This window comes from Saimiri boliviensis, chromosome 8, assembly GCF_048565385.1.
Source record: "Saimiri boliviensis isolate mSaiBol1 chromosome 8, mSaiBol1.pri, whole genome shotgun sequence".
NCBI lineage: Eukaryota > Metazoa > Chordata > Mammalia > Primates > Cebidae > Saimiri > Saimiri boliviensis.
Genome location: NC_133456.1, coordinates 19,423,192 through 19,450,426, shown reverse-complemented (window position 1 = coordinate 19,450,426; position 27,235 = coordinate 19,423,192). Strand labels below are relative to the sequence as shown.

General features: G+C 37.5%; 1 protein-coding gene across 16 annotated transcripts in view; it reads left to right on the top strand.

The window, feature by feature from the left end:
- Positions 1-27,235, top strand: part of DLG1 (discs large MAGUK scaffold protein 1) — a 278,082-nt gene that overhangs the window by 15,875 nt on the left and 234,972 nt on the right. For 15 of the 16 annotated variants that reach the window (XM_039477338.2, XM_074404057.1, XM_074404058.1 and 12 more), the window contains exon 4: positions 4,807-4,973. In XM_039477338.2, the coding sequence (XP_039333272.1) occupies positions 4,807-4,973 (167 nt within the window). Of the gene's footprint in view, positions 1-4,806; positions 4,974-19,846; positions 23,323-27,235 lie in introns of those variants that run through there. The other variant, XM_074404065.1, reaches the window with a different exon arrangement.

Below are 27,235 nucleotides of genomic sequence, written 5' to 3'. Positions count from 1 at the left end.
CTGATATCATGGGAAATATAAAATACAGGTACTTTCGACTCATAGGAAAAACTCAGTCTCTATAAGCATTTTTTCCAGACTGTGCCCTTTTTGATTAGATGCTCATTTGAAAAACCTTAGCTGATATAACTAAGGAATTGTAATGGGGAAACTACAGCATTGTAATGGGGAAATAGTTTCTGACGAAGTGTTATTGTGTTGTTCACCACTATAGTCTAGAACACCCCAGAGATGAAGAAATACGGTGGACAAATGCAATAAAATGTATAACCTATGGAATATTCAGCATGTCAGAGTGAAATGAGTCAAGATTAAAGATGATGTATAGAGTGTATATTTTTTCGGGAAAGTGATAAAAACTGTGACATACTGTCGTATCAAAGACTTCACCACAACTGCACATGTATTACCAGAAATATTTTAATACTTATGCATAGGTTTTTGTTAGCCAAGTATGGCAATTAATCTCTTTTTTAGGTCTGGAATTATCTGATGATATCACATACCTTGACCTCAGAAACAAAAGCCTCTAGGTAGATAATTACAAAATTCATGTCTTAAATGTCATGGGCTTGATTCGTTTAAGATCTCCCCTAGACTCACTCTGAGCTTATTTGTTTTATTCTGATAAAGTTTACCATTGTAACTATTTTCAAGTGTGCAGTTCAGTGGCATTAAGGGCATTCACATTGTTGTGCACCTGTCAATCCTGTTGTTCATCCTCCAGAACTTTGTCGTCATCCCAAATGTAAACTGAACCCATCAAGCAATAATTCCTCATTTCCTCTTTCGGCCAGTACCTGATGACCACTGTTCTGCTTTGTTTCTGTAAATTTGGCTATTCGAGGTACCTCACATAAGTGGAATTATACCATATTTTTCCTCTTGTGTTTGATTTATTTCACTTAGCATAATGCCTTCATGGTCACCCATGCTGTAGTATGTAGAAATGTCTTTTTTTAAGGCTAAACAATGTTACGTTGTATATATATGCCGCATTTGTTACCCATTCATCTGTTGATGGATTTTTTATTTGTGTTCACCTTTTGATTATTGTGCATGATGCTGCTATGACCATTGGTGCATAAATAATCTGTTTGAGTTTCTGCTTTGAATTTTTTTCAGTATATATACCCAGAAGTATAATTGATGGATCAAATGGTCATATTTTGAGGCACTACCATATTTAAATATTAAATAAATTTAATATTTTGAAGAACTTCCATACTATTTTCAACAGTGACTATGATTTTACATTCTTTTTTTTTTTTTTTTTTTGAGACGGAGTTTCGCTCTTGTTGCCCAGGCTGGAGTGCAATGGCGCGATCTCGGCTCACTGCAACCTCCGCCTCCTGGGTTCAGGCAATTCTCCTGCCTCAGCCTCCTGATTTTACATTCTTATCAACAGTGCACAGTTTCCAGTTTCTCCACATCCTTATCAACGTTTATCATTTTCTGTTTTTTAGATAGTAGCCATCCTACTGTGTGTTTACCCAGTTTATTTTGCCTTAGCCATGATATAGTGAAAATAAGGTATATATTTAGTTTTCTAGTCCATAGAAGCTTAGATATAGCAAATTAGAAAGGGCTGTTTAATAGATGAATGTGGGACCCAGTCAAGGCATTTCAGTTGACAGAAGCCAGACATGACTGAACTTTTAAAAAATTCACAAGTGGAACACTATTCCTTGATCATACTGGTTAAGTGAAATGTTCCTATATTCGAATTACTAGTCTAGATTGCTTTTGTTCTATACAGCAGCCAATAGCCACATGTGGTTATTTAAATATGTTAAACCTAAAATAAATACAATTATAAATTAACTTCCTTACTCACATTAGTCACATTTCAAGTGCTCAATAACCATATGTAGCTAGTAGCTACCATATTGGACAGTGCAGTTATAGAACATTTTTATCATTGTAGAAAGTGTTTTTGGCTAGCACTGGTCTAGATTAGAGATGTTATTGAAGGATAATACAGCAGTGTTCTGTTAGTTAATCCTAAAATAAAGGGACTGATGCGGTGGCTCATGCCTGTAATCCCAGTGTTTTGGGAGGCCGAGCCAGGAAGATAGCTTGAGCTCAGAAGTACAAGACCAACTTGAGCAACATAAGGAAGACTCTGTCTCTACAAAAAATAAAAGAATTAGGTGGGGTGCCATGTGCCTGTGGTTCCATCTCTTCGGGAGGCTGAGGTGAGAGGATTGTTTGAACCAAGGAAGTTGAGGCTGCAGTGATCATGATCATGCCACTGCACTCTAACCTGTGTGACACAGTGAGACCCCATCCCAACATAAATAAAGGGTTATAGACATTTAGAGTTTGAAACTTGACTCAGAATAGTGTAAAAGGGGCTACTTGAGATACTGATAACCAGTATCAGTATGAACTCTTGGGGTCATAATACTATAATGGGCATTTTTTTTTTTGTAAGAGATACCTCCATCTATATATACAGATATATCTGTAAACACATATCTCTTATGTATGTCCTGCTAGATAAATACACACGGCCACATGTGTATCTTCTACAAAAGAATTATAAATATTTCCTAATGTTTTGTGGAAGGTAGTTCATATTTAAATTTCCCTAATTGTTCTCAGAATGTCTTTTGTACCTCTTCCCCACAGCTTCCTCTAGACAAAGCTTTCAAGGCTCAGACACTGCAATTGGTTGCTGTTTTTCACTTCTTTTATACAGAACAGTTCTCACTTTCAAATACTTTTTTTTTATGATATTGGGTTCCTAAAGAGACCAGGCCAGTTGTCCTATAGAATGTCTCCTTCTGGGTTTGTTTCATAGCTTGCTTTTGGTGTCATTTATCATGTTTCTCTATGTCCTGTCTTTGCTGTGAACTAAAAGTTGGTTCTAAAGGCTTGATTAAGGTTGGAGTTAAACAGTTTTTGGTAAGAATACTTTGTAGGTGATACCCTGATCTTGAGTTTTTTATTTCTTTCATATGGTTATGTCAGCAGTTTTATATAGTGGTTCATGGTTTATAAAATGCTTCCACAGATAATTTTCTCCAGTAATATCTTTTTTTTTTTTTTTTTGTTTGAGACAGTCTTGCTCTGGCCAGACTGGAGTGCAGTGGAGTGGTGCAGTCTTGGCTCACTGCAGCCTCCCCATCCCGGGTTCAAGTGATTCTCCTGCCTCAGCTTCCTGAGTAGCTGGGATTACAGGTGTACACCACCATGCCCAGCTATTTTTTGTATTTTTTAGTAGTGACAGTTTTTCACTCTGTTGGCCAGGCTGGTCTTGAACTCCTGATCTTGGGTGATCTGCCCGCCTGGGCCCCCCAAAGTATTAGGATTATGGGTATGAGCTGCCATGCTTGGCCTCTAGTAATACTCCTAATATCCTGTGAGGTAGATTAATATTATCCTCACTGTACAAAGCATTAGTTTTTACCAGCCTTTTACTTGGAAAGTTCTGCAATTCCACTGGTATTAAAACTGAAAGGGGGCTGGACACAGTGGCTCACACATGTAATCCCAGCACTTTGGTAGGCTAAGGCAGGCAGATAACTGGAGGTCAGGAGTTCAAGACCAGTCTGGCCATGTTTTGGCCACAGTGAAACCCCATCTCTACTAAAAATAACAAAAATTAACTGGGCATGGTGGCACGCGCTGGAAGTCCCAGCTACTCGGAGGCTAAGGCAGGAGAATTGCGTGAATCTGGGATGTGGAGGTTGCAGTAACACGATCACACTGTTACATTTCAGCCTGGGCAACAAGAGCGAGACTCTGTCTCAAAAAAAAAAAAAAAAAAAAAAACAGAAAAGAGAATTAAGTTTGTCTCTATTTTGTGAGGTTCATTTTTTAAAAGAAATGCTAATGCTTTCAAAATAATGAGAAGCTGTAAGTATAAGTTATTCTGGCTAAATGTTTACAGTTATTATGAATTATTCTATACAGGATAATACTATTATTGTTACCTTCCCTTTAAAAAAAATCCAAAATTATACAAGTTGGTGAATAGGGAATTAAGAGTAGTGAACCTAAGCATTGTATAACTGCTACTTAGAGCTTCAGAATAATCAGGGTAAATGTACTAAGTTCCTATAATTGTTGCTGATTGTAGAGTCATTTGATCTTTTAAATTATCCTGTGCTATTACAAATAAATTTGTCATTTATTTTAGAGTTACATCATGACTTTAACTGATTGTTTCTAAAGTAGTGTAAAATATTTAATTTACTGTTACAAAATATTCAGACTAGAGGATATCTGAAAGCTTTTCTGGTTCTTTGATTTTTAACCTTTTTTTTTTTTGGCTTTGGCTCTGGCTAGAAGGGCAATTAAAACCACTTGAGTGATTTACATTCCCAGCTTATGTATCGGTGATGACTATATAAAATATCAGGAATAACTCATTATCTGTAGAATTTACAATAATGATACTAGCTACCATCTGTTAGGAGCCTATTCTGTCCTATAGTGCTAGGCATTTTGTGTATATTATACTGAATCCTTGCAACAATTCACAGTGGTAAGAGGCAAGTTACCAGAAGTTAAGTAGTTTGTCTGAAGTTGTAGCTAGTTGGTGATGGAGTTGGGATTTGAACCAGGCAGCGACTTTGAAGTGTAAAAAGCCTATGAATTTTACACAGTGCCCTGCAGATTCTGATATGATTGTGATGTAATGAAATAAGAAAATATTTACTGTTTAAGACATTATACGATGGGACTTAATTTACTAATCTAGAATAAAAATTGTGCTTTTGAGTTATGTTGTTGTAGCATTGTGTAATTTAGTTAGAAAATATAAATACTTACTAATTTTAATTTTCCTTCTTCTAGATATTCAAGAATTTTATGAAGTGACCTTACTGGATAATCCAAAATGTGTAGATCGTTCAAAGCAGTCTGAACCAATTCAGCCTGTGAATACTTGGGAAATTTCCAGCCTCCCAAGCTCTACTGTGACTTCAGAAACACTGCCAAGCAGCCTTAGCCCTAGTGTAGAGGTGAGATACAAAATTTGTTCTGAAGCTGTTTTTTAGTGATCAATTTATTTGTGCTGGTATGTTTTTTCATTTTATTAAAATATTTTATACAGAAGGATTTTTTGTGGAAGTATAATTTATAATAGAATAAAGAGAATGGGGTTAAAATATTTTTGAAAAGCAAAGCTCAGATTCTCTGTTGCCCCTGTTTTAAAATGTTATGAATTATTTGAGAATTAAAAAATTCTTTGCACGATAGATCTCTACAAGGCTTCAACTATGTGTAATTAAAATGGAAATGGTACTTTGAAAAGATGGTTTTCCTCTGGAATTCTTTCCTAAAATAGTTTTGTGGTCTAGGCCGCTAAGTTGTACCCATTTATCTCAAAGATTCTCTGTTTATTGGCTTGAAGGATGGCATTCAAACTCACTAGAGACTGAAGCGTAAACCTGAACATCAGCATTGGTTTCTACATTTCTGTAGTTAAAGCTATTTCTTTGAATATTCGTAACTATCTTAGTAATATTCTTTTTTTGTTGTGTTATACCAGGCGTCCCCAAACTTTACACAGGGGGCTAGTTCACTGTCCCTCAGACCGTTGGAGGGCCGCCACATACTGTGCTCTTCTCACTGACCGCCAGTGAAAGAGGTGCCCCTTCCTGAAGTGTGGCGGGGGACCGGATAAATGGCCTCAGGGGGCCGCGTGTGGCCCGCGGGCCGTAGTTTGGGGTCGCCTGTGTTATACTGTCGCCCACTTGGATGTGGTATAGCAGAGATACGAAGCATTTTGTAACAAGGATTCTGCCCAAGAAGCATTAGTCATTTGAAAGTGGCTGTCTGAATTTGAATCTGCCCTTTCTAGTTAGTATAAGGTAGTACAGTGCCTGGAAAATGGAATGTTTCTGTTTGGTGAATAATAAATCAGGAAAAAGTGGTGGTAGGCAGCAACCAGATAGCAGTTTGGTAAAGAAATTAGATGGTTTCTCAGTTTTTAGTGACATAGAAGTACAGAATTTTAGAGCAGGAAGAATCAGAGCGCATCTGATCCCTTACCTTCATTTTAAAGATGAGGAAACTCAGATTAAGAATAAAATGACTTGCCGGGCGCGGTGGCTCATGCCTGTAATCCCAGCACTTTGGGAGGCCGAGGCGGGTGGATCACGAGGTCAAGAGATCGAGACCATCCTGGTCAACATAGTGAAACCCTGCCTCAACTAAAAATACAAAAAATTGGCTGGGCATGGTGGTGCGTGCCTGTAATCCCAGCTACTCAGGAGGCTGAGGCAGGAGAATTGCCTGAACCCAGGAGGCGGAGGTTGCAGTGAGCCGAGATCGCGCCATTGCACTCCAGCCTGGGTAACAAGAGCGAAACTCCGTCTCAAAAAAGAAAAAAAAAATAATAAAATGACTTGACCCACTTTATTTAGCTAGTTTGGGCAATTCTACCTTTGAATTTCAGGCCTCTTACACAACTCAACAGTTTTCTTTATTAATTTTAGAACTTGTATGCTTCTCTTTGATTAGAAAGTATAATATTTATTGTGTGTGTCCTTATTTTTTCATGCTTTTATTTTTTTCATCACTTTTTCTAGGATAATTTTCATTTCTATACTCTTTATTTGATATATCACTTGCTTTTATAATAGTTCATTTCTGAGGTCTATTTGAAATGGCTTTCTAAAATGTCTTCAGTCAGTTACTGCTATGGTTTGAATGTGTCACCTCCAAAATTCAGCTGTTGCCAATGTGATAATAGAGGTGGGGCCTTTAGGAGGTGATTAGGCCATGAGGACTCCTCTATGCTTCATGGGATTAAGGCCCTTATAAAAGTGCCTCCACAGGTTGGGTGCGGTGGCTCACGACTGTAATTCCAGCACTTTGGGAGGCCAACATGGATGAATTGCTTGAGGTCAGGAGTTCAAGACCAGTCTGGTCAACATGATGAAACTTTGTCTCATGTCTAAAATACAGAAATTAGCTCTGCATGGTGGCATGTGTCTGTAATCCTAGCTACCAGGAGGCTTAGGCAGGAGAATTGCCTGAACTCGGGAGGCAGAGGTTGCAGTGAGCTGAGATTGTACCACCAAACTCCAGCCTGGGCGACAGAATGAGACTCTGTCTCAACAAAAGAGCCTCCACAAAGAGTTTAGCATTTTAGCTTGCCTTTCTGCTTTCTGTCCTGTTGAGATGCAACAAGAAGGCCCTTACCAGACCAGATGCCTGGATCTTGGACTTCCATCCTCCAGAATTGTGAGAAATGATTTTTTGTTTTTCATAAATTACCCAGTCTCAGGTATCCAGTTGTAGCAGCACAAAATGGACTAAGACAGTTATACAGTTTGTATTTCACATTTATTGTCTTAGTTCTAGGTTAGAAAACTTGCTTATGTAAAAAACATGTTAAACTTTAAGAGAATTCGACTTGCTTAATAAGAGAATTAATTGCTGACTAGTGTTTTCCATTGTCTGATTTAAGATACTTAACTTTGATTATAAAGCCTACAGTTCTTATACTTGGTATACTTATTTTTGTAGGCGATTGTTTAAATAATGGCTGGATCAGTGCAACCATTAAAAGTAAATACTTGACGTTGGTGGGAATGTAAATTACTACAGCCATTATGGAAAATGTATGGAGATTTCTCAAAAAAACTAAAATTAGAACTGCCCACCAGCAGTCTCATTAGTGGATATCTGTCCAAAAGAAAGAATATCAGAATATCAGTGGGATACCTGTACCCCCGTGTTTATTGCAGCACTGTTCACAATGGCCAAGATACGGAATCAATCTAAATACCCATCAACAAATAAATGGATAAAGAAAGTGTGGTGTGTACACACACACACATACACACACACACACACACAAAGTGGACTATGTTCAGCTGTAAAAAGAATGAAATCCTGTCATTTGCAACAACGTGAATAGAACTGGAGGTTATTATGTGAAATTAAGAAAGCCAGGCACAGAAAGATAAATATCACATGTTTTCATGTGGGAGCTAAAAATGTTGATCTCACGGAGGTAAAGAGTAGAATGGTAGCTACCAGGCTGGGAAGGGTGGGAGAGGGAAAAGATGAAGAGAGGATGGGTAATGACTTTACAAATACAGTTAGCTAGAAGGAATACATTCTGCTGTTCAGTAGCGCAATAGGGTGACTACAATTTATTGTATATTTCAAAATGGTTTAGAATACACAAAGAAATGATAAATGTTTGAGGTGATGGTTATTCTAAATACTCTGATTTGACCATTACACATTATATGCATGTATCAAAATATCACATGTACCCTATAAATACAGACAATTATGTATATATCAGTAATAATTTTTTTAACTGTAAATATTGATTAAGGTTGAATAAGTTGACAGTTTTGTAAACTGGAAGTTTTTTTCCATATAGATTTCATTCAGAAAGATCAGTAGTGCATTGAGTAGTGCATTGAGTTTCATCAAAAATGACATTGGAAACACTTCAATTTTTATAAAATTATGAGGCACTTATACCTTAAATGCTATTTGCAGCTCTGGGTTCTACACCTCCTGAAAGGTGTATTATGAACCTGATAAAGGCACTTCAAGTGAATAGGAGAATAAGAACTTTCGTATTGTGAATGTCAGATCGTATTAGTTTGGAAAGTAGACGAGAAGAGAGATCACAAAATGTTGTTTAGTGCGTGGCACGTGGAAAATGCTGTAGTAATGTTTGAAATCTGTTCCCATTCATGAGTAGACTCTAAGGGGAACATTGGGATATGTCCAAGTTCTAGATTTTTAAAAAGTAGCTAGTCCTAGATTTTTAAAAAGTAGCAAAAGCCTGTGTGTATCAAACTTGAGTGAGCAAGGTCAGCTGGCATACCATCTTACAGAGACGACAGTATCTTGACAGGTGTTTGTCTGAAAATGTAAATAGTTTTAAAACACACTGATAGATGATAGTTACAATGATATTTTTAAAAACCTGGAATGTTTGGAGGTTTAATTTCTACTTTTTGAGGGTGTTATGAGAGAAGATAAGTATGTTCCCCTTTCACCCATCCATTCATGCTTCATTTGGAAAACTTGGCTAAGTTATTATTTGATCTCGTTTCATTTGCTACTTTAGAGTCTTGGGGGCATGATGTTTAGGACTAAAAAGAGACTTAGAGAATCTACTTATTCAAATTAAAACAAGTAACTTAAAACTTCAGAACGTTTATTATACTGTAACTTGAAAAATTTGAAAATCATGAAACCATTTTGTCTTAAACAGAATTTAGGTTATTATACTTGTACACTAATTCTTGGATATAATGATCTCTTCCAACAACATTGTATATAACATGCCTCTTTCACTTCATGTTTGCTTTTGCAGGACTAAAAAAGGGTTATTTTTGCTAAAAGTATTTAAGATTGTTCAATTTCCACAAAAGCTGGCCTGTTACTCTCTTAAAATACAGATCTTCATCTTTTAAAGCATCTATCCAGTTTTCTTTGTCTTTGTCTTTTTTTTTTCTTTTTTTTTTAAATAGCAGTTGGTAACTGATCTGACTCTTGCCAGGTCATTTTTCAGTTACTTTGTGACCCTGTAACTTCTATTTCTTCTGATGTAGTAAATTTAAAGTGACAGAATTAGTGTCCCATTTTCTTAAAAAAATTTTTTTTATATAATATCTTTTACGTTGAGCCTATGTCGTGAGATTTTTGGAATAATGTTTAATATTTAATCATTGTTTCAGAGTGATAGGGATTTTCTTCTTTTTTGTACTTTTCTGTATTCTTTTTTTGTTGTTTTAGAAACAGGGTCTCATTCTGTTGCCCAGGGTGGAGTGCAGTGCTGCAATCATAGCTCACCATGTCCTCAAACTCCTAGGCTCCAGGTATTGTCCTTCCTCAGCCTACTGAGTAGCACCACTACACCCAGCTAAAACCATCTTTTTTGTTTGTTTGTTTGTTTGAGACAGAGTCTCCCTCTGTCACCCAGGCTAGAGTGCAGTGGTGCAATCTCAGCTCACTGCAACCTCTGCATCCCCGTGTTCATGTGATTCTTCTGCCTCAGCCTCCCAAGTAGATGGGATTACAGGCAGCTGCCATTATGCCTGGCTAGTTTTTGTATTTTTGTAGAGATGGGGTTTCACCGTGTTGGCCAGGATGGTCTTGAACTCCTGATCTCAGGTGATCCGTCCGCCTTGGCCTGACAAAGTGCTGGGATTACAGGCCTGAGCCACTGTGCCTGAGCCGAAAACCGTTTCTTTAAAGCAGGCATCCCCAAACTTTTTACACAGGGGGCCAGTTCACTGTCCCTCAGACCATGGGAGGGCCGCCACATACTGTGTTCCTCTCACTGACCACCAATGAAAGAGGTGCCGCTTCCTGAAGTGCGGTGTGGGGGCCAGATAAATGGCCTCAGGGGGCCGCATGTGGCCTGCAGGCCGTAGTTTGGGGACGCCTGCTTTAAAGTTTTTTGGAGATTGGGTCTTACTATGTTGCCTAGGCTAGTCTCAGACTCCTAGTGGTGGTCTCCAGCAGTCCTCCCACCTCAGCCTCCAGAGTAGCTGGGATTACAGACGTAAACCACTGCACCCAGCTCTATTAATTTTTAAAAATAACATGTCATTTTTATAAGAACAATTCTATTCTAAAATAAGAGTGAATTACTTTTAGAGATGTTAAGGAAGGATATATGACTAAAAAAAAAAAAAGCAAGACGAAAGAGTAGGAGGAATTACCTGATTTAATGGGACATTTCAATAGAAAAGCGTTGATTTATAAGGAAGGTTAGGTGACTCTTAGAAAAACCAAGATAAGGCAGGGCGCGGTGGCTCACGTCCGTAATCTGACCACTGTTGCAGGCTGAGGTGGGCAAATAACCTGAAGTCAGCAGTTGGAGACCAGCCTGGGCAACATGGTGAAACTCTGTCTCTACTAAAAATACAAAAATTAGCCAGGCATGGTGGTGCACACCTGTAATCCCAGCTACTAGGGAGGCAGAGGTATGAAATCTCTTGAAATTAGGAGATGGAGGTTGCAGTGAGCCAAGATCACACTACTGTACTCCAACCTGGGTGACAGGGTAAGACTCCCTCTTAAAAATAAATACATAAATAAATACATAAATAAATAGAGCAAGGTGAAAGAGTAGGAGGAATTGCCTGATTTAATGGGACATTTCAGTAGAAAAGGATGCACCCTACTCCTAAGCACAATACATTTCAACTGGAACAGAGAGTCAAAGGTTTAAAAAAAAAAAACAACCATAAAAGTAAAATTTTGGGGCTGGGTGTGGTGGCTCACACCTATAATTTCGGCACTTTGGGAGACCAGGGTGCGCAGATTGCTTGAGCTCAGGAGTTCGAGACCAGCCTGGACAACATGTCAAAATTACATCTCTACAAAAAATACGAAAATTAGCTGGGCATGGTGGCTCTCACCTGTGGTTCCAGCTACTCAGAAGGCTGAGGTGGGAAGATAGCTTGAGTCCTGGAGGTTGAAGCTGGTCTTGAACTGAGCTCAAGCAATCCACTTACCTTGACCTCCAAAAGGGCTGGGTTATAGGTGTGAGCCACCACACCCGATAAACTTTCTTGTTCAGTGAAGTATGTATAATACTTGCAGTAGTTGTCCTGTAAACATTTTTTTGAATGAAGTGAGAACTGTGGTTGTTTTTATTGTAATTAAAGAATGGGCCAAAGGTGATTATGTTTCTTCTAAATTTTTATTATACAGAATTTTGAAGATAGAGCAAAATTAGGAGAGTAATACAACAAACATCTATATAGATTCAATAGTTGCTAACATTTTGTCATAATTACTTTTCCTGTATGTATGTATTTTTTGGAACTATTTGAAAATCAGTTGCAGACATCATGGACTTAAACTATTAAAACTTTAGCACGAATCTCCTAAGAGTAAGAATAGTTAGGTATTATTCTGTGTGATCTTAGTACCATCATCACATCTGAGAAAATTAGCAGTAATTGTTCAATTTCCTCTCCAATCTATATTCAAAATTGTCCCCAGTCTATTTTGTGAGACTTAAAAAAAAAATCAGATAAATCAGTGCATATACCGTTTATGCATTTGATCTTTAGGTGTCTGTTTTTAACTGGGTTTTCCTAAAAACAGAACCTGAGATAGATTGCTTATGTGCTATTAGTTTATTTAGAGAGTTTATTCGTAGAGAGCAAAAGTGAGGGAAAAGGTGAAGAACTGTTATAGCAAGACGAAAACCTAATACAAAGATGCTTCTTGCCACTAAGTGTGACTGATTTTTGTATCCTCAGTATTGCATTCCTGAGAAGCTATGTATATTTCATGTTAGGACTCTGCAAGGAAAGAGAAAGAATTTATCTACTGGCTTCTAGTGGGCAGCAATTCCCCCATACTTTAGGGTTGTGGACTTGTCAATGTTAGTGATAGTAGTGTCCAGTGTTATGGTTAACAGGAAAGCCCCAAGTGAGTGGGGTGAGAGGAAGAGATGTGGACTGGCGGCCAAAGGCACGTGTGAAGATCTGGGGATGAATTTTGGAATGGGTTGGGAGTAAGTATACCAAATCTGATACAGCATCTCTGGTCTTTTGTAATCTAGTAGAATAGTCTTCCTTTTCTTCTTCCCTCCACTTTAAATGACATTACCTTTTTGAAGAGACCATGCCAGTTGTCTTACAGACTATCATACATTCTTTATTTGTCTAATTTGTTTCCTCATGTTATTTAACTCATTCTGGTAAGAGGAAGTTAGGTATAAAGGTTGATCAGACTCATTTTTGGTAAGCAGATGTCATAGTGATACTCAGTGTTGTATTTCATATTGCATCATCAGGAAGCACACAATATCAGGTTGTTGCACTTGTGGTGCTAAGTTGGATTGCTTAAAGGTAGGGACCTCCAGCTCTTCCACTGTAAAGGTATGTTTTTCTTGTTGATATTATGAAGTTTGTATGGGGTTGTACTTTGGCAACTTGTACTGAGTCAATTTCCAGCCAATGGTGATCATTGCCAAATCATTACATTTGAGGTTTCAAAACGTTATTTTTCTTTCTAATTTTATCATTCCACTCCTTTTCCTCAACTAGGATGAACTTCTGTTCCTTCTAAAAAGACAGGCTAAAGTTTACATTATTTTCTTTTAATGACCAGTTATTTGAGTTGTTTGTATGATAATCCCTTCTAGAGGTTGCTATGTTCCCCACTTTTTCTGGATTTCTCTCTTTACAAAGTTATCACTGTAGTCTGAGAGATTTTTATTTATTAAATGTTTATAATACATATCAGTTTGGGTGCTCATATTTATCTTTTACTAGACGAATCACTTGAAGGGATATCTGTGTTTTCTTTTCATATGCCACACTAGTCTTTGAGCATGTCCTTGCTTTCCAACAATTTTCCCAAGTTTATTTTGAGTTTTCAGTGCTCCCGAACTAGAATCCATGCGTAATGACTTTTTCTCTTTTTCTGTTCATAATGATTGCTTTTTCTTTGAGGTGGTATTTTTGAGAGGTAAGGAAGTGGACAGGAAGGTGACACATTCTTTCAACTTTAGTCTTTTACCCCAGAACTGGTAAAATAAAATTTGAAAAATATTGTGTGAGAAAGTAAGCCTTCCTTTCTTAAATTCTGATGTGTTCCACAAGAATGAATTAAAATAATAACTATTATTTTTCAAACAGCATAGTTTTAAAAGGCACCTCACATACATTGTAATAATTTGAATGTCACAGGAGCATGAATTCATTCTTGCTGTAGCCTCCTAACATACATGAGGTGAACAGATTTTGATTCTTAATACATGGAGCTTATATGTACTGTGTTTACTTTAGAATTTAGCAAACTGTCATTCAGGGATGTTGGTACTGCCCAACCTTGCGGTATTACCATATAGAAAAACTGAGATTAGAATTCAGAACTTCAGGCTTTAAGATTGATGTTTCTATTTTTGTTTAATAACTTTCTTGGCAATTGGACTTGTTACATAGACAAAGGAAAATATTGCAATAAAGTTAAAATAAGGAGAGAAAGGACTAATTTTCATAGAGAGAAATACAACAGGCAAGTTTATTTTATTTTTTTAAAAAAGCTGTAGAAATATAGTAGTATGCGGCATGACGATGTTTTGGCCAATCACAGACCACGTTAAGTAGCATCACTTAAGATTATATTCAAGCTGAGAAATTTATATCTCCTGGTGACATCATCGCGGTTATAACATTGTAGCACAGTGTATATCAAGTGTTTGTGGTGATGCTGATGTAAACAAACCTGTTCTGCCAGTCATATAAAAGCATAGCAGGTGTAATTAGGTACAGTACATAATACTTGATAAATATGAACAACTGTGTTACAAGTTTATGTATGTACTTTACTTTTAATCATTATTTTGTAGAATGTACTTAAACATTTTAGAAAAAAGTTAATTGCAGAATGGCCTCAGGCATGTCCTTCAGGAGGTATTCCAGAAGAAGACACTGTTTTCGTAGATGATTGCACCATGCATGTTATTGCCCCTGAAAACCTTCCAGTGGTACTGTCCAGTCATACTGATAATTCTGACCCTGGGAAGGCTCACGCTAATGGATATGTGTGTCTTCATTTTTAGCAAAAAGGTTTAAACAGAAAAAATAAAAATAAAAAAATAGAAAAAAGCTCATAGAATCAGAATATAAAGAAAATATTTGTATAGCGTTACAGTGTATTTGTGTTTTGAGCTAAGTGTTAAGGTGAAAGAGTCAAAAAGTTAAAAAAATTAAATTTATAAAGCAAAAAGTAAAGCCAAGTTTAATTTATTACTGAAGAAAGAAAAACGTATTTCTAGAATTTCTGTATAGATCAGCCTGGGCAGCACAGGGAGACCACATCTCTAAAAAAAACAAAAAAAATTAGGTGTGGTGGCTCATGCCTGTAGTCCCAGCTAATTGAGAGGATGAGGTGGGAGAATCGCTTGAGCCCAGGAGATCAAGGCTGCAGTGAGCTGTGATCAGTCCACTGCATTTCAGCCTGGGTGATGGAGCAAGACCCTGTCTCTAAAAATACTGTAAGAGAAGTGGAACAACTGCCATATTATGCCAAGCTGTTAATCTAGGAGAAAACTCAGCATTACATAGTTACTGAGAAAATAAAAGTCTCTGTGAAAGCTTAATTATGTCACATCAGTTAGATTTATCTGTTCCAAGAAGGCACCCCCAATTAGTTTTGAATTACAAGTTTTGATTATGTGACATTTTCAGTAACTCATCATTTGAATAATTTTGATTGCTCTATATCTGTACCTATTACTATTTTTAGTATTAGCATAGTGATATTTCATGTGTTCCTAAACCTCGTCCCCCTCCCGTTTTTTGAATTTCCAAAGTGATGCATGTTTATTGCAAAATTTCTGAACTTTATATGTTTTTAATTATAAGAAAGGCATATCAGAGAATAAATACTAACAGCTTCTGTTAATGCTTTTAATACTTTTTTCTTTTAGAATCTCATTCTCCTTTTTCGTCATGGAATATCTATAACCTCTTTCCTATCTTGGGCTTCTGTTCCACTCTTTATTTTATCCTGTAAATATGTTCAGAGATTCCATTAGAAAAACAGACAAACAGAAAAAAGTACTTCTCAGTAGGACCCTAAGTAATAATAATAAGCATATAGGATTAGCTGAATGAATGCATGCCAAATGGTTAAAAGAGGTTATCTCAGGAAAAGAATATAAAAAAAGACTTTCAACATTATGCTTCTCACTTTATAAGTGTGTTTAAGGTGTGCCTGAATTATTTGTGTAGGTAGATAATTTTTTATAAGGTAAATAAAGGAAAAAAGAGAACAGTTAATGTGGAAAAGGAGGGTCAGAAGCTAGGTTACAGAATATTGGGAATGGGAAGAAAAGAAAGAAAAAAAGGCAAACTAGTTTTTCAAGAGCTTAGCTAAGAAGAGAAAAAATGCTATAGGGTCCTACTAAGAAGTGCTTTTTTCTCCTGCCTGTCTCCTAATGGCATCTTTGAACATACTGTATTTACAAGATAAGGAACCAGAGGCCCAAGATAGAAAAAGAGGTTGTAGATACTGTGTGAAGGGAGAATGAGACTCCAAAAGAGAAAAGAATCAAGAGTATTTATTATCTGATTTTTTGGTGACATTTGCTACTGTGTACTCTTTGCTTTTGAATTTTTTTTAACTTCTTGGCAATTAGTTGCCCTGTTGGTTTTCTTTCATTTTGTGTTTTTTGTTTTTTTTTTTAAAGATTGTAATCATGCAGAAACTGTAGTAAATATTATAAATAACCATGTATTTACTACTACCTTAAAAAGATAAAATGGTGTAAGTATAGTTGAAGTCCCGTGTGTTTTCCACTGTAATCATGTTCTCCTGCCTTGTTCCCCAGAATTAACCTCTGTCTTGAATTTGGTGCTTGCCACTTTCATGCCATGTTCATCATTACAGTTTTCTTTACCTTTTTTGTGCTTGGGATTCATTGAGTTTCTTGGATCTGTCGGTTTATAGTTTTTACCTATTTTAGACATTTTTCACCAATTATTATTTCAGATTTTTTTCTCTCTTCCCTCCCCTTTGCTTCAGGGATTCCAGTTACATGTATGTTGGCTTGATTGACTTTGTCTGCATTTTACTGATATGATTAATCTTTTTTCAGTCTTTTTCCTTGATGTTAAATTTTAGACAATTTCTGTTGCTGTGTCTTCAAGTTCATTAGTCTTCTGAAGTATTCAGTCTACTGTTAATCTCAGTTAGTTTTTTATTTCAGACAGTTTATCTTTAAAAGACTGATTTAGTTTCTTTTTTCTTTTCCTCTCCCTCTCCCTGTTTTTGGAGACAGGGTCTCGCTGCACTGCCCAGGCTGCAGGGCAGTGATGTGGGCATGGCCTGCTGCATCCTCAGCCTCCTGGCTTCAGGCAGTCCTGTTGCCTCAGCCTCCCAAGTACCTGGGACTACACATGTATACCACCAGACTGGGCAATTTAAAGAAATTTTTTTTTGGCAGAGACGGGGTCTTGCTGTATTGCGCAGGCTGGTCTCAGTAGTTACGTTTTTATTTTTGTCTAATTAACACACTTATGCTTTTCTCTGTCTTCATAAACATAAGGGACAGAGTTAAAGTAACTTTTAAATTGTCTACTGATTTCTGCTGTGTCATTTCTGGGTCAGCTTTTACTGATTGTTTTTTTTTTCTCTTTGGGTTGTGTTTTCTTGCTTCTTTACATGCCTGGCAATTTTGATGAATTTGGCAGACATTGTGAATTTTACCTATTGGGGACCTACATATTTTTGTATTCTTTTAAATATTCTTGAGCTTTGTTTTGGGATGTTAAATTACTTGAAAAGAGTTTGATCCTGTTCAAACTGCTTTTAAGTTTTTTTTAGTGGAACTGAGCAACCTTTAGTTGTAGAAGGCTTACCCAGTGCCCCCTGTATTAAGCGTTTTTCCATTATTCTTGGCCTTGTGTGAGCTCTGGGTTTTGTTCCATTTGCTTCTTTCTAAGATTCTTTTTTCACCTTCAAGTTTTCTTATATGCATGTACTGATTAAAACTAATCTGAAGACTTGAGGGGAACTCTGCAAATCTCTGGCACTTTCTCTGTGCAGCTCTCCTTTCTGGTGCTCTTACCTGGGAATTTTAGCTCTGTGCATTCCAGCGCTTTCTCCTCAACTCAGGCTGCTGGGCTATGTTTCCCCCTTCTTCTGCTATAGCCTGGAAACTTTCTGGGCATTTACAGGACACACTTCATTTGTTTCTCTTCTCACAGGGATCACTGTTTTGCACTTTGTCCGATATTTGAAAATCATTGTTTTATACTTGTTCATTTTTTTAGTTTCTTAAGGTGGGAAAGTCAGTCTTCTTTTATTTTGTTACGGTTGGAAGCAATTGCTTGTTTATACAAAGCCATTGGTATTCTAAAATACTGTTAATTATCTTATGTGCCTATTAGGTGAAGTGTTACCATCCCAAAAGGCTTATATTTCAGTCCTTCTAAAGGTGCTCATATTACAGGGTGATTTCTAAATTACTTTTAACTGCAAATGACCATCTGAGGAGAACACATAGGCTTGAAATGTACCCTACTCAGTGCCACTTGGATATTTATAGATACTTAGAAAAGATGTGGTTAGTGTAGAATTTAACACAAATTGAATAATCATTCCTGAGTATGGCCTTAAAACCTGTAGTAGATATATGCAAGATTTTTTGAAGGCTTCCTAGGTATATTAAAAAATAATATAGTAAGGGGTTACATCATGAAGGTTATAAATATATGCCTACAGTACAGGGGAAAATCAGCTTCCTGTTCTGTGAGTGAGCACTACAGGTTGAGTATTCCTTATCCAAAATACTTGGGACCAGAAGTGTTTTGGATTTTGGATTTATTCATATTTTGATAATTTCATCATACTTCTTGGTTGAATATTTCTAATCTGAAAATTAAAAATCTGGAATGCGGCTGGGCATGCTGGCTCACACCTGTAATCCCACCACTTTGGGAGGTGGAGGCAGGTGGATCAACTGAGGTCAGGAGTTCAAGACCAGCCTGGCCAACATGGAAAAACCCCATCTCTACTAAAAATACAAAAATTAGCTGGGCATGGTGGTGATCATCTGTAATCCCAGCTACATGGGGAGGCTAAGGCAGGAGAAGCTTGAATCTGAGAGGCAGAGGTTGCAGTGAGCTGAGATTGCACCATTGGACTCCTGGGTGGCAAGAGTGAAACTCCATCTCAAAAACAAAAACAAAAACAAAACCGATAACAAAATCTGGAATGCTCCAATGAGTATTTTCTTTGAGGATTATGTTGGCACTTAAAAGGTGTTGAATTTTGGAGCATTTAGATTGTGGATTTTTGGATTATGGATACTCAGTCTGGAGTATTAATTTGGGATAAATGGTCACGTGACATTATAGTTCAGAAAGGGCAGTATCTTAAACAACTTAAATTCTATAAAATAGATGTTTGAGGCCAAATAGATTAGATAATTAACAAATGTAAACAAATGTAAATCATGACCCTAAACATCGGAGATGAATGTGAGGAGTTTGACTAAAATTGTTTTCTGAACTGTGGCTGGAATAATATATTAGACGTACCATTTTAATAATGTGTTGTTAAATAATTATATGTTAACTGATACATTTAGCTATTTAACTATTTAATCTTCTTATAGGTTTATAATTGAGTTGGCAAAACTTTTATTTTTACTGGGAAAATGGAGTGTCTAATTTTCAGGGTTGTTTCAAGCTGTTTTCAGTTTCGTAATCACCTGTAGTTTAAATATTAAAAGGCCGTTCTTTAATTCCACAAACATTCTGGCCACCATGCTATCCCCCAAGGTTATGGGGGTAAAATGGTAGGTACATGAGACATTCTTTTCCCTCCCTCCCTCACCCCCAATCTTGCTCTGTCACCCAACCTGGAGTGCAGTGGCGGGATCTTGGCTCATTGCAATGTACCCTTCCCAGGTTCAAGCGATTCTTCCACCTCAGCCTCCCGAGTAGCTGGGATTACAGGTGTGCATACCACCATGCCTGGCTGATTTTTGTATTTTTAGTAGAGACAGGGTTTTACCATGTTGGCCAGGCTAGACTTAAAATGCTGACCTCAAGTGATCTGCCCACCTTGGCCTCCCAAAGTGCTGGGATTATGGGTGTGAGCCACCACGCCTGGCCTCATGAGAGATTCTTCAGTCTTGTCCTGTTGGACCTTAGAATCCATTGGATTTAGAAACTGAACATAGGCTTGGTATAAGTTCAAGGACTCTTAGAAGCCATTGAGGCTTTTATTTTACAAAAGGGGAAGTTGAGACCCTCTCCCCATCTCCTAAAGAAAGTGCCTACTTGGCCGGGCGTGGTGGCTCACGCCTGTAATCCCAGCACTTTGGGAGGCCGAGGCGGGTGGATCACGAGGTCAAGAGATCGAGACCATCCTGGTCAACATGGTGAAACCCCGTCTCTACTAAAAATACAAAAAATTAGCTGGGCATGGTGGCGTGTACCTGTAATCCCAGCTACTCAGGAGGCTGAGGCAGGAGAATTGCCTGAACCCAAGAGGCGGAGGATGTGGTGAGCCGAGATCGTGCCATTGCACTCCAGCCTGGGTAACAAGAGCAAAACTCCATCTCAAAAAAAAAAAAAAGAAAGAAAGTGCCTACTTAAGTTACCCCAGCTGAATGATATTTCTGACTTGCTGTAGTGATTTTGAGCCTCTTCTATTATGAAGTCTGCCAAACCTAGGGATGCCTGGCCTCTCTGGGCTAGACTACTCTAGATGTCATAAAAATTTCACAAGAGAAATTTCAGAATACTAAGAGAGCAACCAGGTGTTTTACATAGCTCCTTATTTTCTTTCACAGAATGCAATGCCTCTTCAGTACTTAGATATTACCCACACTGTTTTCAGTATTCTAGTTAAAAATGATAAACTATTTAAGGAGACATGAGCCTTGAGCCTCATATGAGCTTTACTCTTTTAAGTTGGGAGCAAATGATTATTGTGTGAGTGGGGTGGGGAAAAGAGAGTATTCAACAGAGCTGTAATTTCCAGGCTACATCCTGCATGGGATAAGGGAAGTGTTGGCCCATGATGAAATTTACATAGCTACATACATGTGTATTTAGGTCTGAGAGGAGAAGACAAACCATTTTTTCTCTCTACTCTCAACACAGCACACTTCTGTGACTAGATGTATGAGGAGTTTTTTGTTTGGTGAAGGTTTTCTAGTGGACACCCACTGGGTGTCCTATAATTCAATTCTAATACTATCTACTTAGAGATAGTAGCATTCTCTAAGTAAATACAGTCCTGGCAGTATCTACTTAGAGACAGTAGTACTCTCTAAGTAGATAGTGTCAGATCCCACAGGTTGGGGGCTTAGCCCCACAAGACTGTCCCCACTTTATATATAGTAGATTGTGACCTATACTTCTGACTGACTAGTTATAAATAGGGGTTCATTCACATGACCCACTCTTTGGGTTTGATTAATTTGCTTGGATGGCTTTGAACTCAGGAAAATGCATATACCAGTTTATTATAAAAGATGTTATAAAGGATGCAGATGAACAGCCAGATAAAGAGGCACATAGGGCAAGATCTGGAAGGGTCCCAAGTGCAAGAACTTCTCTCCTGTTAGAGTTGGAGTCCTCAGCCTTCCCACCATGCTTTTGCTAACCCAAAAGCACATCGCATCTTGTTAAAAGAGTTTTTATAGAGCTTGATCTCCAGCCCTCTCACCCCTGCCCCTTTCCTGGAGGTTGGTGGGTAGAGCTGAAAATTCCAACCCTATAATCCTCTAATTTCATGGTCTTTTCTGGTGAAGAGCCTCATCCTTAGGCTTTCTGGGGGACTCACTCTAAGTTACCTCATTAGCATTAGTTGTGATCCAAAGGGCTAAAAAAAGACCCTCCCATTAGGAATTTCCAAGAGTTTTAGGCACCCTGTGACAGAAAAAAAGACCAATATATTTCATATTATACCACAGTAGATACATAGCTGTAACTGGAGTTTATTGAGCACTATTGGACTATTTATTGCCACTGTTGACTTAACAAGGTCAGCATTATTCTAAGTGCCCTGTGTGTATTATTTAATCCTCACATAACAGCCCCATTAGGTAAAGCAGGCGTCCCCAAACTATGGCCCGTGGGTGGGCCGCATGCGGCCCCCTGAGGCCATTTATCCGGCCCCCCATCACACTTCAGGAAGGGGCACCTCTTTCATTGGTGGTCAGTGAGAGGAGCACCGTATGTGGCGGCCCTCTAACGGTCTGAGGGACAGTGAACTGGCCTGCTGTGTAAAAAGTTTGGGGACGCCTGAGGTAAAGTAAGGTTAAGTCCCATTGAACCTGTCTCAAGTATATCCTGTTACGCTTTAAATAAAAGACTGTAGTCTGATACATGTCAATGATAGTAATAACATTGATAATACTTACTATTTGATAGTAAGTATTATCTCACTATTTGATAGGTTCTACCAAGTGATATGTATGTATTAACTCCTTTTCATAACCCTTACAGTGAAATTTGGTTTAGTCTGAAAGTTGGTGCAGCCCATGTGTATTTGAAATGTTAGGAGGAGGAATAGGGTATAAAAGGCAAGTAGGAACACTTCAATTGTTTGAACTTGAGGTCATTCATAATATCTGTAAACTATGAGGAAACTGTGGACAAAAATTAGATATAATACTCTTCCTTACTATGCATTGAAAACTTTTTTAGAAATTTTTTTGGATTTTAAAGTTTTTTACAGACAGGGTCTCACTTTGTTGCTTAGGCTGGAGTGCAGTGGTGCAGTTAAAGCTCACTGCATCCTCAAGCTCCTGAGCTCAAGCCATTGTCCAGTTTCAGCCTCCCAAGTAGCCAGGACTACAGGTGCAGGCCACCACATGTGGCTAACCTTACTATGGCATTTGTATAGGGGAATGTGGCTGGAAGCTTATGCTGAAAGCCAGCTATATCCCTCTGCCATGTACCCTCTCTTTTAGCCTGTCTTCAGTCCTAATAATCTTAGAGAAGGGACATCAATTCACAAAGTTAGTTTGGCTTCTGGGTTAAAAACGAAGACTTCTTGAGGAGTTTGAAAGGTTATATAGTTATACTATCTTTTTGTGGTGGTTTTCTTTGATCGGGGGGGAATCAGTGAAATGGATTTAGTAAGGTAATAAAGTTAAAATTTGCCATCATTAGTAAAATGTTATTTATTCATTTTTTTTAGCAAAGAAAAAAAGGCAAGTTTTATATATAATATTTTAAATTATTATATTTTGTTTTTCCTGCTCCCCTTCTCAAAAAACCACATGGAATATTCCATTCATTACTGCTCGAGAAAGTCATTACTTTGCAGGCTGCTGTTGCTGAAATGGTTTAGTGGAGGAAATGTTTGCCGGCATATTTTTAGTGATTTTTTTTTTTGGTAGTTGTCATTTGAGTATCCAAACTGTAGCAAACAAAGAGAAGCAGATTTAAATTTATATTGGGGAAACCTCCTTGTGGAGCATTTCATCAGATGATTTCCTGTCAACCTCATATCTTGAAAAGAGGGATTAATGAAACAGCATCTGAAGAAGGAGTGGACTCTTGTGGAATAAGCCCTGACATCTTCCACAGTGTTTTGTGGGGTAATTTCAAGTTCTTCAGATACAGGTTACATAAAGAAGATTGTAGGGCACGTGACAGACTCTGGTTTCTTGTATTTCAGATAGTAGAAAAATTGCTACCTCTAAGAATGGATCCTGGAGCCATCTAGCTACAGTTATAACTTTTTCATTTATGGTTTTATCTCACAACTCTATTTTTATTTACATTTTTTGTTCAACCAAGCAACTTAAAATAGTTTGGTTTATGTATAAAATATTGTAATGGTAAAGTAATGGATTGCCTGTGCATTGTAACCACAAAGGTAAGATATAATATGCTTTTCTGTATTTCATTGTTAGTGACAGATGTGAGAGACCCTTTGTTAACTGTGTAGTTTAAAAATAAGGTGTAACCATTGTTATATATTTGAAAATATATATTTGAATCCATGTGATGCTTAGTTTATATCCTTTGGAAAAGGCAGTATTTTGAAATGTGTTTTAGATAGCTAAAAATGTGTTGCACAGAAATATTTTTCCCTGAGATATTCAGGAAGCCTTTCTCCCAATAGCAAAGGTCTGTAAAGCCTTGATTATATTTAAATCTTCTAAACATATTCTCAGAGTTATTCTCCTCCCCTTTATTTCGTGTCCCAACATGCCATGCTAGTTGAACGTATAACTCATTTTGAGAACATTTTCAGGACTCTTCCATCTGTTGTAATTATAGTTAATTTTTTGTGTTTTTTTAGGAAGAGGAAAATAGTCAAGTGCTGATTGTGTTGCTCTTAGATGTTGATTTGGATTTAAAATTATTAAATTTGTACAAGTACTCCTTGAAAGTACTTGTTTTGAAGTCTGTTTTGCTCATTGTCTTCAAAGTACAGCATGCTTCACTTAATCTCTAAGTTTGGCTTCTTTTATTTTTGAGCACCAGTTTGCAGACATTGTGTTGTTATAGATTCAGTGTGCTTACACTTAAAATGTATCCATTGGTTTTTAAAATATGGAATAATTTACCTTTTTTTATTTCTATGCACTTAGGATGTCTCATAGTGATTGCTAATTTAAAATCCCAAACTTGTTGAGATTTTAAAATTATGTTCAGTAATACAGTTTACTTAAAAGAGTAGGTAAATTTGTAAATTCTGAAAGTAGGCTATTTTTCCTGTATAGTGAATTATATTTCATAAGAGAAAAAGCAGGAAAATTGATGAAAATTAGTTTTCTTTTCTTGTTGCTCCTAGAGTTCTAGTTCAAACAGTAGTTCGTGATTGGATACAGACATGCCCATTATCTGTTTCCATCCCCTGTTTATAAAGAGATGTCTTCTGTGTACCTCTAGGTAAACTGTCTTGTTGAAATATTCTTAATGAATGTTTAAAGGGCACATAAGCCTGGAAAACAGGGTTGTTGTTGCTTTTTCCCTCTATAAATTTTTTTCATGTTTGTTAGTGGTTGGTTCTTCCCTGTGATTTACCTTTTATCATTTCATTCATTTTGGTTTTATTTCCAATACTATAGCAAAGTTATTTGAAATGATCCATCTCTTCTCTCTGCTCGATCTTCCTTGATAGACTGAGAATTTTTTTTGCATTGACCCTTTTTTAGCAAAAGAGGGTCTATTTTGCTTAAAAGAATTAGATGTAATCATTACCCTAAAGTATTTATAAATTTTTATTATGTAACTGTTGAAGCAAAAATAGAAAAGGATGTAGGTTGGAAATTAGAAGCCTAAAACATTGTTTGTAGTTGCTTTTGAAAGCTAAATTAAAACAATTTGTTCAATTATTAGAATATACCCTTTGAACATATTTAACCAATAGCTCTAGCAGGAAGAGCAAAATTCTTGATTTTCTTTTCAACTAAAGGCTGCAGTGTGAACCCCATCTGTTATTCTTTTCTCCCTTTTCTGGTCTTTACAGAGCTTTGTGGTTTTATGTGTTTTAAAAGTCTGACAATGTAGTTGATGTAATTTTATCATGTTAATACTAAGACACCTTTCCAAATGAATTTTTTTCATCATCCGCCTCCCCTCTCTCCCACTTGTGTAGGCATGGTGAACTAGGTAGGCACGTTGCATCATTGCTACCATGGATACCCTTAAGTACAGGCATGTGGGTTGAGCTAAAGCAATGATGGTTAGTTTTTTGGTTGTTCCCCCCACCCATAACTATATGCTCTTCACAATGAAGACTCTTATTTTAAAACATTTGCAAATGACAAGGTTGTGAGATGTAATGACTAAATAATCACTGCTATTGAACTGCCAAATCTTAGTCTCCATTTACAGTAGTATTAATGGCATTTACTAATTTAAGACTGTCAAAAGTAGCTCTGCATTCCTTTCCTGATGAATATATTTTAAACACAAATGTAATTTTTGTTTTGTTTTGCCCTTTAGTGGAAAGGAAAATGTACTTCCTCTTTGAATTAAAAATAATACTCTTCTGGATTTAGGTATTTTATGGGGGGAAAAGATGCTAGTGAGCATTTCTACCATGGCAGTATTTCTGATTATTGTTTGTACACTTACATACATTTTTATATACTTTAATCAGCATGGATACAGTATTTTGTGCTTTTCCACATAATGTCTTTCTAAGAGATTTAATTTTGTGTTTTTAAATTCTTGTGTTCTTAGGTAGCTCCTTTGTAAATATGTCAGTTGAGGTAGAGTTAATATTGTGAGAGGCCAGGCAGAGAAGTGTCATTTTTGTCAGGCTCGTAATCACTGTAGGAAAATTTACTGAGAGCATAAGAAGCCCAGAAAGAGTGATTTAGGATTATTGTTATATATTGTTTATTTTCTTATGTTAGCAATAAAGTACTCTGCTTTAACTGCAGCTGAGGACATTAATGTTCTTTATTATAGAGGTTTCCCAGCTGTCAAGTAACTTCTGAGAGTTGTGTAACTTTAGTACCAGAATTTTTTTTTTTAAATTGCATTTTAGGTTTTTGGGTACATGTGAAGAACATGTAAGATTGTTGCATAGGTACACATGTGGCAGCGTGGTTTGCTGCCTTCCTCCCCATCACCTGTATCTGGCATTTCTCCCCGTATTATCCCTCCCCAACTCCCCACTCCCTGCTGTCCCTCCCCTGTTTCCCCCCCAACAGACCCCAGTGTGTGATGTGATGTTCCCCTCCCTATGAGTGTTCTCATTGTTCAACACCTGCCTATGAGTGAGAACATGTGAGTACCAGAATTTCTTTTTTTTTTTTTCTTTTTTTTTTTTTTTTTTTTTTGAGACGGAGTTTCGCTCTTGTTACCCAGGCTGGAGTGCAATGGCGCGATCTCGGCTCACCGCAACCTCCGCCTCCTGGGTTCAGGCAATTCTCCTGCCTCAGCCTCCTGAGTAGCTGGGATTACAGGCACGCGCCACCACGCCCAGCTAGTTTTTTGTATTTTTAGTAGAGACGGGGTTTCACCATGTTGACCAGGATGGTCTCGATCTCTCGACCTCGTGATCCACCCACCTCGGCCTCCCAAAGTGCTGGGATTACAGGCTTGAGCCACCGCGCCCGGCCCCAGAATTTCTTATAGTAGGATCCTGTCTTTCTCCATTGTTTGTTGTACTGCTTGCTGATCAACTAAGCAGAAAAGGGATGTTCTCTGTCTCCCTTCATTTTAGGGTTATTTAGCAGTTTAGATAGCAGGAGAAAAACCTGAAAAGAAAAAATTTTTTCCTGTATGTTCTTAATTAAGAAAGGAGAGGCCGGGCACAGTGGCTCATGGCTGTAATCTCAGCACTTTGGAAGGCCGAGGTGGACAGATAATGAGGTCAGGAGATCAAGACGATCCTGGTCAACATGGTAAAACTCTGTCTCTACTAAAATAGAAAAAGTTAGCCAGGCGTGGTGATGTGCACCTGTAATCCCAGCTACTTGGGAGGCTGAGGCAGGGCAATCGTTTGAACCTGGGAGGTGGATGTTGCAGTGAGCCGAGATCACGCCACTGCACTCCAGCCTAGTGACAGAGCAAGACCCTGTCTCAAAAAAAAAAAAAAAAAAAAAAAAAAGGAGAAAATAAACATTGATATTTCAGGAGATTCTCTTACACTCAGTGCCAGTTGTTAAATATTTTTGTTATTGAACTTATTTTCCGAAACTGTGGAGTCCATGTTAAGTGCCATTAGGGCAATGTTTGAAGTATATACAGTCTTAGGCATGTCTCCCAATTAAGGAATTGGCCATACATATATTTTAGAAGCTGCAGAACAGGTTTTCATTATT